Below are 15,624 nucleotides of genomic sequence, written 5' to 3' on the forward strand. Positions count from 1 at the left end.
GAAAACGTTTAACGGAACCTTTACCTTCTAAAGACACCGTTTTCCATAACGGTTCCACCACAACGCCCTGGCTTCCCACGGTTCGGTTTAACTGTAAGGAGATATATCACCTATAGCAGGAGTAGTCACACAGGATGACGACTCATCGCTGAGTGTAAGCGAGAGCAGCAAGCAGAAAAAAGGTGTGATGGATGCAAATCAATTTGAATAAAATCAATCGCAGGATGACAACAAGCACACCTCCCTTTTTGGTTGGCATTTTTAACCGTCGTCGACGTCATCATCGCGAAGCAATAAATATTAATCAATCCCATCTTTCTCTCTCTATCTGCAGATATTTATGAGGTTAAGGGGGAAACAGGAATGGCTGCTTTGCATGATGAGTATAAAATCTCTTTCGTCATCTGGAATATAAATTTTTATAAAAAGGCGGTGCAAACGCAGGTCCCCTGCTTACATTTTTCCACTTGTGAATGCAGCAGGTTCCCATGGAGAGGAGTTTAAATCTGTCGTATCATCCTTGTCTGTGCAGGTACGCATAGCGAATGAAATGTAGATAAAGATATGTGTGTGTGTGTGCTTGCTAAAAATTAACACAAACGCATTTAATTGTGATCGAAAGCGTTTAGTTTTCATGAAAAAAAGGGGAAAGAAGAGGGTTCTCGCACCTGCATCATAACTATTTACCAAACGCGAGTAGGACAGGACAGGGGTTACCCGGGGAATCGTGGTGTTGGTACCTGTTTTGCAAGTGATATTTTTACAACTGGGTGCGGCGCGCATGTTCTCAGCTTCTTCGTCTCGTTTCCCAAGTTGTGTTGCTATGGTTGGGTAAGGGGGTTTCCCACCTGTACCACCCGACGAGGCGACGACTTGGCTGCTTTTTGCCCGTATTTACGAATCTGGTTTTTGTTTCCCCTCGAGGGCTTTTCTCTATACACGCCGCCGGCGGGAGGGCGATGAAACGAACACGCTTTGAATGCATATTGTAAGCTGCGCGCACACACACACACAGAACACGGTACAAGATGCCGATGGTGCAGTGTGTGCGGCACCAGAGGAGACTGATGGCATGTGATTTTGTGGCGCGCAAGGTTATTAGAAACGATTTATTATGCACCGAAAAGTGTCGTCGTTGTTGATGCGACGAGGTCGTGCGATCGGTACGCGGCAGGTTTTTACGCGGTACCGGGACCCCTTGGTTTGTCGTTTAATTTGTGTCTCCTCTAGCCATAGCCGGAAAACCCCCGAAGTGGCGAAGGGTTCGGAAACAGGATTCATTACCATATTTTCACGTGTGCCCTGCAGCTTGCAGAGTCCTGCCAAACAACAGGTATTTGGGAGAAACCGGTAACATTAGAATACCGGTGTGCTGCAGCACCACACAGCTCATCGGTGACAGGTTGCCACTGGTTGATCTTTTGAGCGTCGCCGAACAAACGGTTTCGGATGCGCCTTTAAGATTGTTGTGCGCTTAGACACATCCTTTTCCTTTCAAACTGACACGCTGGGTGCGTCAAGGTGTGTGTGTGTGCTACAGCGTGTGGTATAGCGCGCAACCCGCATTTTCGCAGCTGCGTTCTTCTAGTTTAATTGCCCTTCATGCCTTTGTCTCCATACATGGTTCATCGGGGGGTTTACTTTTTTTTACTGTTGTCCAAAAGAGATCTGGAGTGTCCGGTTTTGCCAACATACACCCGAATCGTCTTCAAACGCAGTGATTTCCTGCCTTTTATTGCACCCATCGGCAGACATTGTCTCTCCCTCCCAGCACACTCCCATGGGAGCAAAAAGGGCGCACGTGAATGCGCCCGCATCTCATTTACGCGCGTCAATGCTGGAAAAGCGCGCGCGAACGCAAGCATTAATAAAATACTTATTTTATTGCCCGTCTCGTCGCTCCGGTTTTTGGTAGGGGCTGCGTTTGTTGCGTCGCTGTTTTGGTTTTGTGTTTTTGGGAAGCGTTTAGAAACGGACTACATTGTATACGCATGGTGTGCCAATAAATGATTAGATTAGTGGATCGATTTCAATTTGCACACGACTAGGGGAGCTATCTAAAGAGTGTGTGTGTGTGTGTGTGTGTGTGTGTGTGTGTGTGTGTGTGTGTGTGTGTGTGTGTGTGAGAGAGAGAGAGAGAGAGAGAGAGAGAGAGAGAGAGAGAGAGAGTGTTTAAACCTTGCCACACTTCAGTGGCGTCGAAAGGTTTAAAATGGTAAAAATGATTTGGCTGGCCTTGGATGTAATATGATTTTCTGTTTCCAGTTATTCGAGATAATGGTTCGATCACGCCAGCCTGAACCCTTTTCTCACGATAACTTTTCAAGATCAAAATTTATTTTCCCACCAGTTCGAACTATAATTCAATCGTATTTTTGGGGCTCTCCGGCTCGACGTATCATACAAAAAAAAGGAAAAGAAAAAAAGGTCGTAAGAAGAGCGTCTTTGATTTTTGTGTGGGAAAATGTATAAAAGTCGAACATATCAAATACCGTGTCCTCCTTCTATTGTTAAAACTGATTGTCTATATGTTTTTTTGCTTCATTCAGATTTGCTACATCGACGAAAAAAAGACAAATGCCACCACGGAACAGTAATTAAGTGCAAGTAGCGCGCCTCTCAAGGAGCAAAAGAGCTCCCCCTCCAAACAATAGCAATATTTATCGACCATTGATGGCGACGGCATTGGTTAGCAAAAAAAACTGGACCATCAAATAAAACGACAAAAAAAAAAACGGAAAGCTGCTCCCCCTTAGCCCAAACCGAAAGTTAAAGAAAACAATTGAAGAAAAACGGGCAAGGGTGCGAACATCATGTGTGTCCCCTTTTCGTGTTATGTTCCTAAAGAACTGAAGTGGAACTTTTGAGCCTCCGTTTTTAGTTCCCACACATACACACACATACACGGTGTTTTGGTTTCGCTGTCACTGCCAAGAGAGAAAACTATCGACGGAGTAAAATGTTCTGCAAAAAAAACCCACATTCGTAGTAAGAGCTTGTGGTGCCGCACCCTGTCAAGGAAATCAATATTAAAATCAATATACGTTTATAACGAGTCAGTGATCGTCTCAAAATCAGGAGAAAGGGTAGGGTGGAGGGGGGGGGGGTACCCCCCAAGTCTTCCCACAACAGTCAAATTGAGGAAGTCCTGGTGGACGGTGCTCTGAGGTTTGTATTTTTATTTGCAACCAGTTGTTTTATGGCTAACATGCAAGCGTTGGGGCATGAGGATAGATGTTTTGTAATACATTTTTTTGCGTTTTTCTCTCTCCGTAGGTTCCGTCTGTCTGAAAACATTGGTCGAGCGTGAACAAAAGCGGGAAGCAGGCACTCTTCTGCCCTTTTTTTAATTACGAGCCTACGGGCGGGACGGCTGCGTGTCTTGGAAGACGTTTTTTCTCGTTGTACTTTTTTGATAGCGCTGTTAGTGTTTTGTTCCCACCAAATCTCCCCATAAGAGCCTGGGCATTGCTGATCAGTGAGGAAGAAAAGCAAAGTTCGTCCCGTGGACCGACGGTCCCGTAAACCACTCCCCTTCGGTTGCGCTTGTTGTGCGCTCTTCGGCTGTGCGGTGCCATATGCTGTCCCTGTTTATTTGCCGGGAAGTGGAAGCCAGAGCCGCAGCAACACAATCTTTCTGGTGTGTACCCCGTCGGTCCGGGGTCCGGCAGCAACGCTGCAACTCGGTCCGTTTGTCGCTTGGACGCAACAAGTTACCAGCCGGCACAGCATCTGCAACAGCGCCGAATGTCGCACGCAGGCGGAGAACTGCGCATGATACACGTATAAAAGCGGCTCGCCCGAGTGTGTCGGAACTTTAGTTTCTTCGGAACCGTCTTCATCTAGACTTCTAGAGCTTGAGCTCTCGTGCACGATTTCGAAGCACTTTTTTGAGTTGTTGTAAAAAGAATCAGCTGTAAAACATCTCGTGTGTGTGTGCGTGCGTGCAGTGTGTGCTAGTGAAGCTGACAGCCGTTGAACGACCCAGCTCGTCGGGTGCAAAGGACACGCAAAACATTTTAGCGGGTGTCACGCATTTGTTTGCGAGTCGAGTCATTCGCTGTAGGTCAGGCTAAGCGAGCATGGCGGTCAAATACGATGCGGATGCGGAGAAGGAAGGCGTCGCCAGTGGGTCGAAAGCACCACCATCCTCACCAATACACGACGACAATCAAACGGATCCAACCTTCCAAGCCCCACCACACATGATGGAGGAGCAGTACGTTTACTACCCGGAGGACGTGTTTGTGATGATACAGGTCGTACGCATTAGATGGTTGCTGCGCTTGATTATCTCCCATCTGGTATCTCAAGGTGAGTAACGGTGGAGCACACTTGGGTGAAGTGTCTTGCTCAGTGATTTGATGGTCATTTTACTACCAAAGTTCACGGTGTTTGTCGTTCTGATCCAATTTTCTCCGTTTCTCGTCCTGCTAGTGCTGATATCTTACATGGATTATTCACCCCAGGGACAGTATATGTGCCAAATCGTAATGTTGGTGTTGCTGTACTATTATGGCATTTAAATGGTAACACCGATGCTGAAGCGGAAGATGAGGAGTAAAAGAAGGAGGGACCATATGATGTCATCGATTCGCCTAGCGGCAGCCAGCAGCAGCTCAGCTTCTTTTCTGTTAGTATGGACTCGGATCGGAGGACACGTTTTCGAGTTCTTGGGCGATACCAAACCCCACCGCAGTCATCCTGTTGTTAGCCACATCAACAATTTCACCTAGTAGTAGTTTACTTGAGATTCTGTAGTGGTTTTTGCTACAGTGTGTCAGCTCCTTACCATCCTACAAGTTGCTTACGTAAGCGTTTAGGGATGGGAAAACAATCTTAGATGTAACCGCTCAAAGTTTGCAGCGATAGACCAACTGCGCGATGGTTTATCGCTCCACACTTTGCTTTGTTTTTATTTTACTTCTTTTTATTAACTTCATAACCCCATAAACCCATCCCCTGAACCCATAAACAGTTTTCTATAGTATTAAAATGAATCCACCTGTACATATAGGTTCTACCAGCATCACTCTCCATCCAATTGCGACATGCAATCGATACGGTGCCTTTTTGCCCACTGTCCAACCCCAAAACACCGGCTCAATGCGTTTGAATGGACTTTAAACGCATTTGACGCCATCTTGTAAATATTACGACACGAGGCAAAGAGGTAACCCCCCACTAGGTATCTGCTTGCACTGACAAGAAGATGAATAAGGTAGTTTAAGCGTAATAGTATCTAAGTTTAGGAAATAAGGAATAATAATACCTAAGGTTTAGAAGATAAGGGATTTACCCTTTAGAAGGGTAAAGGAGTGTGTTGGTTGGTGTTTAGCCAGCGCTAATAGTTCGTTTGAACTGAACTGCTCTTCATATAAAGTGCAGTTCAACTATCAAACCAAGGGCCGGGGTATCTGCAATGTACAAACATGGTTAAGATGTTTGTTTGTTCCTTCGCATTGTTGCGAAAGACAAGCAAAACTCGAACCATTTTAGGCGATAAGGTTTACTTTCGAAGTAAAAATTAAGATAAGTCTGACTTCAGATTTTTTTAGCTGCACTTAGATGTAAATGCGCAGCTGTACCTGTATGAAGGCTTCAGGGTTCGTTCTTATTTGCTGACTGTCCATAATCTAATGTACAAAAAGTTTGTACGACATGTAAATATCGGACACGAAGCAAATAAGTAACAAAATTAGTTCTGTAAGATTGGGAAGGGATTTACAGCATAAAAATAACAATAATAATATTAATAATGTTAAGGAACGCAAGATGAGAAGATAAAAATAAGAACTAAGTAGACATAAGACGTAAAAGAATGCGAAGAAAGATTGTATAAGGTGAGGTTGGGAGATATAAATATGATCATATCTCTTAACTTTACCTTATAGACTATAGATATGCATACATATAAATGTATAAGTATATATTTCTATATATACAGACATTTCAACATTTCTATTAGATTCAGGGAAATGATCCACTGTTAGTAAGGAAACACGCGCGCAGGAGCTCTTGTAAGTAGTGCTAGTAGGTGAAAAGATTGATGAGGCCGGCATTCAGACAGAAAAGTACTATAAAATTGTTCCAGATTTAGATAAAGGACTACGAATATTGTCTTCTTCTTTATTCGTCAAAGCATTCTCATACTCTTGCTCGTCCAACAAAAAAAAAAGAGTGAGAGAGGGATGGTGATCATCCACTTGGTGCCAGTTCGGAATGGAACTCACGGCGGCTGCTCTAATCGAAGGTGCTCGTTCAATCGGGCTGTGAATAATCCCTGTTAGTGTTGTTGTTTATAACATTGTTATCATCACACGTGTCTACATATACTTCCTGCAGGAGTTTTTACTCGCTTCCTAGCCACATGCCAATAAATGGTGCGCACCACTTCGCTTCTAAATGTTAAAAAGAAAACCATTACTATTATTAGCATCGGCTTTATCAGCTGAGTGCAACTACTAACCAGCCGTGTATTAGACTACAACATAAAGACTTGCAAATAGCCTTGAAAAGATACTAATATCCATCGTATATATGTAATCAATCACGTGCAGTAGTGGAAACGTTTCCTACTACTTTCAGAAATAAATAATCATATGTGTGTGTTGCAGTTGCTTTCTGTGTCTACATACAAAAAAAAAAAAACATGCTTTTGTGTATTTATTTCGATTTGCTTCACAAATAACAGCTCCGATGCCTACAATAGAGTTGGAAAATCTCGAAATCTATATTTGAAGACAGTCTTAGGCGGCGCTCTGGCAGCAATTGAACAAGCCATCCGACTCGAACAAACGCATACGACGTATATGGAGGTGCACCGTTAGACAACGCTCCTTTTTTTTAACTAACTACAACGGTCAACGGTCATGATGACTTCCTTTAACAGAAAATTCAAATTTGAATATACGTACTCATACGGCAGTGTTGCCTATCGTTTATGCCAGTGCTACCGAACCTTTTTAGGATCGCGGACCACTTGGCTTTGAAAATACATTTGCCGCGGATAACATCGATTGTGGGCATACATTTTATGGATTTAGATCAAAATTTTTAATTAACATTATATTGAAATCTTATTCAATCTGTTGAAAAACGCGTTATCTTTTAAAAAAGCAAGTTTTTTTGCAGATCACTTCTGTTAACGCCCCGGACTACAGGTTTTGGAGACCACTGATTTATGATACTAATCAAATTTATTCCAGTTTACCTATCGTAATCCAATTACTATCGTAGTCAATGGTCTGTGAAATGTCAAATAAGTACGTCATCTGGCACTGTCTTGCGCATCCGCCGCCGCTAGCAAAACTTGGTGTTGGGTGGCCAACTCCTGATCTCAATTGCACTCGGGAGCTTGTACTGTGCAGACGTGTGTCCCAACTTTTCCCTGATACTCTCGCGAGCACTTTAGCTCTGTGTCTTAGGCAAATTATTGTGTACGTGTGTGTGTGTGTCGAAAGAAGCCAGACAGAAGGATGGATAACATTTCTTTGAGCGAACTACTGAACCATTTCGAACAGAAGGTGAACGAAAAGCGCGATGTGCTGTATGAAAAAAGTAATGGAATGTGACGAGTGTGTGGCGGTATTTGTAGATAATAAGAAAAACTGTGTACTTTTGGCACTCTCTTCCAGTCATGCAGCCGGACTGCAACGGTTTGCGGCGTTCGTCCATGCTGCGTCAGCTCCACTGTTTGGTAGAGGCGTCGGATGCGCTCAGTACGGCCGGGCAGCACATCCGCAAAAATCATAACCGCTACCTGCACGAGTCGGCTGAGCAGCCAAAACCGAGCCGGCAGGCCCTATCCAGCGACTCCAGCGACGAGCCGCAGGAAGAATCGAGTTCGCTCAACGAACGGTACCGATCGGCATTTGGTGTTGGTGCGCGTATGCTCGCACGGCGCAAAAAAGCGTCGCCGAAGGAACAAGTGCAACGGTCCGCTTCGAGTGGTCGAGTGGGAACGGCCAAGCCTATTGGAAGGGCACCGTCGCCGGCACCTGTGTTGCACTCGTATGATTATCCGTGTTGTTCGGCAAGGTGGATACCGCCAAGGCCGCCGACGCCGGCTGCGGTGCGGATCGGCAGAAGGCTGGCCAGCTGGTCGACATCGCGTCCGGCATCGCCGCCATCGCCACCATCACGGTCGGCATCATCGCCATTTAAAGAGGTACGTAGGGAAAATAGGACTTTGGTTTGCTAACTTTTTTTCTTTCTATAATTTGTTTATCCTTTAACACAGTTTCGACTTCCAAATGGATGGCTAAAGCATGATGACGGCAGTCAAGCGGCTTGCGTCTATGAAGCGGATGTGAACGTGTCGTGCACCAAGTTCTGAAGATGCTCTACTAAATGGAATCGACTCATCTTTGTCGTCTAATATTCACCATAAGTATTATATTCGACCCATATAATCTATAACCCAGGAGTCTCCAAACTTTTCAGTTCGTGGGCCGCACAGCTCCACAAATAATGTTGTTAAAGGCCATTTTAAATTTACTTTCAGAGTCAATTCAGAGTTGATTAATTAGTCGAAAAATAAACTATTCATTTTAACCTTTACAAAATCATCGCGGACCGCATTACAGGCTCTTGGGGACCGCGAGCCGCAGTTTGGAGACCCCAGCTATCGTCTTAATATATACTATCCAGTCGTTGTGGTAAAAATGTATCTGAATAATGGTTCCATTGTCTTGTGCTAAATAAATAAAATTCCATTCGATGTTGTTCCATGCCAAATAAATAATGTTACCATCAATTACTCAATAAATAACTCGGTTTTCTTTGCAAAGTATATCACTGATGAGTTACAGCCGTTCCTCAAGTTTCGCGAGTCAGCCAAATTTTTAAAATCTCTTTTTTTTCTAAAATCGCAAAATTTACTAAGTACCGATAACTGTATTTTCACACGGTTGTATTAAATGACCAATTAAATGCATAAAAGTACTAAATTTCGTTAAAAAAAAAACTATTTATCAACTATCAGGCTTATGCTTACAATCCAGGTGTTTCCAAAAGATATCTGATAATTGCGGGTTCGAGTTTTCCATAGCCATGTGTCAAGTAGGCGAGTTCTTCAAAATATCTACGTATTCTTTCGATTCCTCAGAGTCGATTCAAGTCTATCGTTCTCGACATCAAAACCCTAGCGGGAAATGGATCGAAATCGTTGTTCTGGCCGTTTTGATGTAAAATATTGCAGTTTTCTGCTATGAAAAATTAAGCACTAACATGTGTTAACATTAGTTAAAGAAAATAATTTAAATGCCATTAAAATCGAATGTGACCTGTTGGTCCATACATTCAAATATTGTTTGCGTATTTTAAATGCAATTCCGAGAGTTGGTCAGGCGATTTGACGCCTTCTGCTATTTCGGATGCCCGTCTCGATGGTTTTTCCCTAGCAGACTTCTTTAACAATAAGCATATTTCAAAGAGTAATCAAGTCAAAACGTAGGCTGGAAACGTGATATTCGACATACGCGAGTGTATAGTGTAACTCGAGGAAAAACTATATTGTTTCTAAGTAGTATGACCAGGTCGGACTAGTGGGTTCATTTCACAGTGCAGTGATATCTTCTGTAGTCTCTTGTCTAAGCCGAGTTGTGAAATATGACGGGCCGTGTAAATGGTCATCTTAAAGAACATCTCGTTGAGATGAATATCCCTTAAAAACGAATAAGTTGCATATGCTCCCAGCATGGCAGGTCACAGAAAAAGTGGTCAAATTGAGTCATTCAGTGCCTCAAACGGAAAACCGGATAAATCTATCTTATGTTCAATGAAGATTTTGTCCGGTTTTTCGATTGAGGCACATTACTTCCACACTTGGTATGTTGAATTGAATACTGCATAGCAACAATATGATTTCGTTTCCCGATAATGAATGTCCTTCTCAGCTGTAGGTCCTAGAGCGGTACACCTTAGAGCAATTTCGCTGTATTTATTATAATATTTTTTATTTAAATTTCCAGTCACATCGTACCACACAGTTGAAGTCTTTTGATCGTGATCGTAATTCAGTTTACGCAAACCAGCGCCCGTTGAAAACAGTCAGCCAAAGAACAGAGCGCGTGAAACCACTCCCTCGGCGCAAAACCAGCTACGAGAAATTAATTTGCTGTCCCTGTTTGCCGTACACATTCGGCACAAGGTTCCCCGGGGTTCGTTCCATTCCGCTGATTGGCCTCGGCACAGCCCTGCCAGCGTGCAACAGTGTAGTACCCCGTAAGGCACGTCACGTTGTGTAGCGCTTCGGCGCAACAAGTCTATCTGGTGCAACATTGGGGCGAGTACATAAGGGCGCACCCGGGCTGTGGCGGAACTTCAGTTTCTTCGAAACCGTCACAAGGATAACATCGGGATTCGGCCAAACGGCTCGCAGAGAACATACACTTCTGGTTGTGGATATTTTTCGGAATCGCATTTCCGTGTTCGTGAAATCTTGACTCTGTGCTCGCTCGCCTTCAAAGTGTGTGAATTTTGTTGGAAAAGACGTTAAAGCAATAATTCAGCTTTTAAGCAAGTAAAGTGTGTGTGCGTGTGTGTGTGTTTGTGTGCTAAATAGAAAGCAGCTTGTGTTTGTGTGCGTGGTTGTGAGAAAACCCAACCGATATGGCGGTCGGATATAATGCCAGAGAGGACGAGGAAGCTGCCGTCCCGAAGTCGTCCCCATCCTCAACCATTCATGGCAGCAGCAACAACAATCAACCGGAGCCTCTGCACGGTGCCACCGCATCGACCGGTCTGTTGGTAAACGAACAGAACGACGTACAGCTGGTGATCGCGACACTGCAGGCCAGACATTTGATGCGCCGGATCATTTCCAATCTGTTAGCCCATGGTGAGTATGGTCGCATTGAACGTTACCCGCGCGTGTGGCATTGTGTGCTGTTGTTGTGCACCAAGTGAAAGCTACGGACGTGATCGTACCTTTATCTTATCTCCAACTTACTATGCACTCTTCTGCTTTCTGTTCCATACAGCGCTGCTGTACGGCGGCTCTGCCAATCCCGACCATCTTAGACCGTGCCCGGACTGTGTGCTGCTGGTGCTGCTGTGCGATTACTACATTTAAAGATGAACTCCACTCCCTGTTGTCCATCATGTGGTTGCGATGGTATAGTCCCAGTTAGACAGAAACGAGATAGAGAGAGCGGACAAATTTCCCATTTTCTTTACCGATCCGATTGCTCCCCGACCGGATTGGCGGCTCATCAACAAGGACTGTGATAATGATAAGAAGGGTTCATGTTTTCTCTGCTTTCCCGTACGGCTCCTTCAAAAAAAAAAAAAAAAAAACGTCGCTCGATCGTGTGCGAGGCTATACAGAAAAGTTATGAGGGATATGGGTGGGAAGCACTAAGTAAACATGCAAGCCACAGGTTAACGATAAATTTGAAACAATTAGCAATTGTAATACAATGTAAATTTCGTATTAAATATTTGTTTGTGACGAGGCAGTGGCGAATGTGTGTGTGCTTAGTCGTAGTTTCGTCGAATCGCTTTTTTTGGGTTAATGCGCATGTAATTGTTTGGTGGATGTGTGTGAATGGGGCGGATAAATCTCTCCGGCACCGTCCTCTTTTAAACTGATTTACCTGCGCCCCTGCATTACATCTGCGGCTGTGCTGCTGTTCTTCGTCTGCAAACCAAATAAATTGAGTGTTTTTGAACGATCGTGTTACTAATTGATTTTTTATGGTGTTGATCCTCGGCCGCAGAATGTCTGGAAGGTAGACTTCGTATAAAAAAATGTTACGATTTTAATTGTTATTAGTTCTCCTGGAGGTTTTGAGTTTTGTGATGAAAAAAGAACGAATATCACAAAACTAATGTTTCTTTCTATTTCCATAGTTTTCGTGCTGTGTGAGATCTAGAGACGTAAGTATAGTAATAAATTCGAACAATATGTGATTTTTGAGAACAGCCAGGGACACTGCATGCAATGTATTAATCAATCTGAGATTATCATAGAAAGCGAGCGATTATTTCTATTTCTTTCAGAATTGCATATTAATAAATAACATTATCCGCTATTTGGCGTGACGTCTTACGCGGACGTGCTGGCCTATACAGGCTTTCCAAACTCGTTCAATACCACGCAGCCGGATAGTCAGTCTTGGCTACGAGGGAACCCACGACGAGCATGTTGCTAAGTCGAAAAGGAAAACAATTAGCGAATAAAAATTAAAAGCAAAACGGCGAATGTCAACCAACACTCCCAAATCGAAAAACGAACGATCGCTTTATCAATTTTTCCCTGGCAATCTGTACCACTCGCAGATAGTCGAAATTAATCTCGCCCTATAGCGTCGGACGTCATACCTAAAGCGAAGGTGTTTCCAGTCACCCAGGGTGAAATTCACTGCAATGACAAACCACAAAAGTACCAGAGTTAAATGTCAGAACAAAAGTGCCACAATTTCTCCGGTTTTTTTCGTGTTCTCCCACTGAAGAAGCGTTTCATATCATTGCGCTTATTTTCTAGAGCCATTTCCAGGTTTCGTTCTTTGCGCAATCAGTTTTTCACATTCAATTCCTAAAGGTCGATCGCGAAGACAGTACAGAGAAAAGGAAAGAAAATAATGAAACATGGTATAGACTCGGCAATGGACTATTACTTCTTGATTAAAAAAGGCGAAGGAAGCCTAAAAAACCAACCTTACTTCTTTATACTTTTTTCTGTTCTGTGCGTGTGTCTATGACGCGACTTGACAGAACTGTTCCGTAGGCTCTGGTATTAGAATCATGTGATTTTGACGCATCGCGATCTAAAAAGGTAGACAATAGAGAAAACTCATTTCTTACCGCATGTGGGAAAATTGCATGCGGCGAGTCTCTGACCATTCCCTCACCTGGAGTCGGAGTCATCCGAAGTCGGCCGGAGTCAGTTGGAAAGTTTTATTCTAGTGTATTTTTTCTTCTTAGTTACTTGTTTACTTGTTTTTACGTTTTGTCACTTTAAAAAAAATCCTTTCAAATGAAAAGCTACAACATAAAAACGGATACGAGTTAGTTTTCATCAGAATATTGCATCGATGTTGAATTCGCATGAAAAAGTTATAGGCCTCTCAAAGCGCTGGCTACCCGAGTAGCCTGGTTCATTACAAAAAAAAAGGTTTATTAAATTTAAAAAAAATATCAACTTTGACAGAAAGATGAGTGTGGTTTTCATACGTATTCCAAATTTTAGAAGTTTATTTATTTTATATTTTATTTATTTTGTTTTATTACGTCATCTAGCCTAGAATGGCCTCATTAATTATTCTCGATTTTTTTAATACACTGGCTAACAATGGACCTAACTGAAATTAACATCATACTAAACATGATGATAACGAATTACAAACAGGTAACTATGACGAAAGTGAAAACGGTAAATAAATATATAAATAAATAACTTACTGCTTCTGATCGTCAATATGATCCTCGAAGAATCATTTCAAGATTATTTACACTAACCTCAAGATCGACAGTATTGTATAAAGAGCTATATGCATTAACCATTAGAAGTAAAGAGTCTTTGGAGTCAAATTCCGTCGTCCTGAAATCAGTGCTAAATAGAGCTCGGGGCCTTAAACTCCTGCTAGGGGCCTGAAAATGCATCGGAGAAATAAGCGATCAATATCGATTTGGCTAGCCTGGCTGACCTCAGCTATTAAAACCCGAAAAAGCTTATCAAGCTGCAAAATGATTTTTCTGCAAAACCAGTGTTTAACGATAATATTCTGCGAAAATATTGAGTGTTAAATTCCGATTAATCATGTGAAAAATGAAGCTTTGGTCGGGATTGATTCAGACAAACTTCGGATTTTTGTGGAATCGATTTCGGATATTAGGTCGCCGTGAGAATAGATTATTTCCAAGTACAGTTCAATCCTTTGCAGCTTATTAAATAGGGGTCGAAGCATCCAGTACATTCGGGCAAAACCCGTGGAATCATTTTGACTGTTTGATGAAAAACCTATCATCGTTTCATTGCAGTTTGCATTGAAAGTTTATTAGTGTTGCATGCAATGTTCTGGATGCATAAACTCAATGTCCTCAATGTCGCCCACAAGATCCTGTCCCTGTGATCTGTTCTGCAGACTTACCCCGCTTGCTACAAGCTGGTTTTGTTTTAGGTAAATCCACCACTGGCTACACGTTTATTCTTCGACAGAAGCTAGAAGTGCCGAGAGTCCCGTAGCCTGCGACACCATAGACCGGAGTAAGCTCATCTATGGAAAATCACGCAGCGATACCATATGCCTGGCAAGTAAGAGGCCACCATGATCGGCAAGACAACTGCGAAGGTGTGTGAGGCGTATACGCGACTCAAACGTGAAGTGTCAAGGATTTGATTGAAAACGAAGTACTTGCTTGCCAGAGGCTCAGCCCAACTAAGAAGCAGTATATTAGTTGACGGCGACAATCTCAAGCTGGTAAAGGAGTTCTACTGTCTTGGGACGGTCATTACTTCCGACATCGACATAAGCAGCGAAATCCGGAGACGCATTGTGTAGGGGAATCGGGAGCAAGAGAAGCGACCTCGAGAGAGATCAATTATAAGGCTTTGTTTGAGATTAGATAGCAGTGCGCCTAAATTTTAAATAAGCTTGGTGAAATGTCGAAATTTCGACCCATTTTTTGATGTAGTTTCGGTGCCAGAATGTGTTCTAGTGGAGTTCAAACCGGGTATTCAATTCATTTTATCGTGTTTGAATAAAAAAAATACATCAAGCTTTTTTTTATATCATGATGTGCTGAATTGTTCTCTCCATGCATTTTACCCTGGCGGCATCTTTTGCCTTCGGTATCTGGTATCTTCAAACTTTGGACGGTAGATTTGATTTCAAGGATCGTGAAATCGGAAGGAACAGCGCGGACAAACAAATATATTTTGAAGATGCTAAACAGCTATATTTTTAAAACCTTTCAAACGTTCTGAGGACGCTTATAAGACTGTCTGTGGAAACAAAAATTGGAGTTTTAATGACTGGCATTAAACAACCTGTAAACGTTTGTAAACCACGTTTTAATACTTGTTATTTAAGGCTAAAGCTTCAAAATGAACTAAATCTTATTAAATGCATTTTAAGTCTTGGAAAAAAGGGAATTTGAAATACAATTATACATGCTGTACCTGAGATACGCTATTAACGCAAAACGCGAAGCAGTTAAGTATTTATAATTTCCGCTTAAGTTGTGTTCCGCGATTTTCAGCCATTAGTTTTTCCTTTTGCTTGCGGTGGATGGTTTTATCCCCTGCATCGATTAGTTGATATGGTTCCGATATGATTTAGGCACAGCCTTGAAATAGTTTGCCGTGCAAAATATGCGCATTTAAAACACATGTTTAGTTCAAATAATATAATTTAAAAAATATAAACATGTATATTATTTTGGTGCTTTGATAAATTTTAAATTATTATGAAGAATTTCAACAATGACATTTTTTGGCATGGCTTTCTAATTATAGGCGAGTGATGTCATCAGAAAAAAAACAAGATATTTGGCAATTGTTCTCCATCATTACAGAGGTTTTGTGTAGACATCTAGAATATAGAATATAGAAAACATGTGCAAACTTGCACCTCCATAGGGCTGTCAAAATTAATATTGGGCGGGTGTAAATTAACA

General features: G+C 42.5%; 1 protein-coding gene and 1 long non-coding RNA gene across 2 annotated transcripts in view; both read left to right on the plus strand.

Annotated features, from left to right (window-relative positions):
• Positions 1–6,498, plus strand: part of LOC121598523 — a 29,156-nt gene extending 22,658 nt beyond the window's left edge. The window contains exons 3-5 of the long non-coding RNA XR_006005588.1: positions 2,550–3,168; positions 3,277–4,314; positions 4,438–6,498. This is a non-coding gene — a long non-coding RNA (uncharacterized LOC121598523). The remainder of the gene's footprint in view (positions 1–2,549; positions 3,169–3,276; positions 4,315–4,437) is intronic.
• Positions 6,499–10,358: 3,860 nt separating this feature from the next.
• LOC121594442 lies at positions 10,359–11,644 on the plus strand. The gene is made up of 2 exons (XM_041917692.1): positions 10,359–10,843; positions 10,986–11,644. The coding sequence occupies exons 1-2, from the start codon at positions 10,615–10,617 to the stop codon at positions 11,075–11,077; spliced, it is 321 nt and encodes a 106-aa protein (XP_041773626.1). The 5' UTR covers positions 10,359–10,614; the 3' UTR covers positions 11,078–11,644.
• The last annotated feature ends 3,980 nt before the right edge of the window (positions 11,645–15,624 follow it).

The sequence above is a fragment of the Anopheles merus genome, chromosome X (genome assembly GCF_017562075.2).
Source record: "Anopheles merus strain MAF chromosome X, AmerM5.1, whole genome shotgun sequence".
NCBI lineage: Eukaryota > Metazoa > Arthropoda > Insecta > Diptera > Culicidae > Anopheles > Anopheles merus.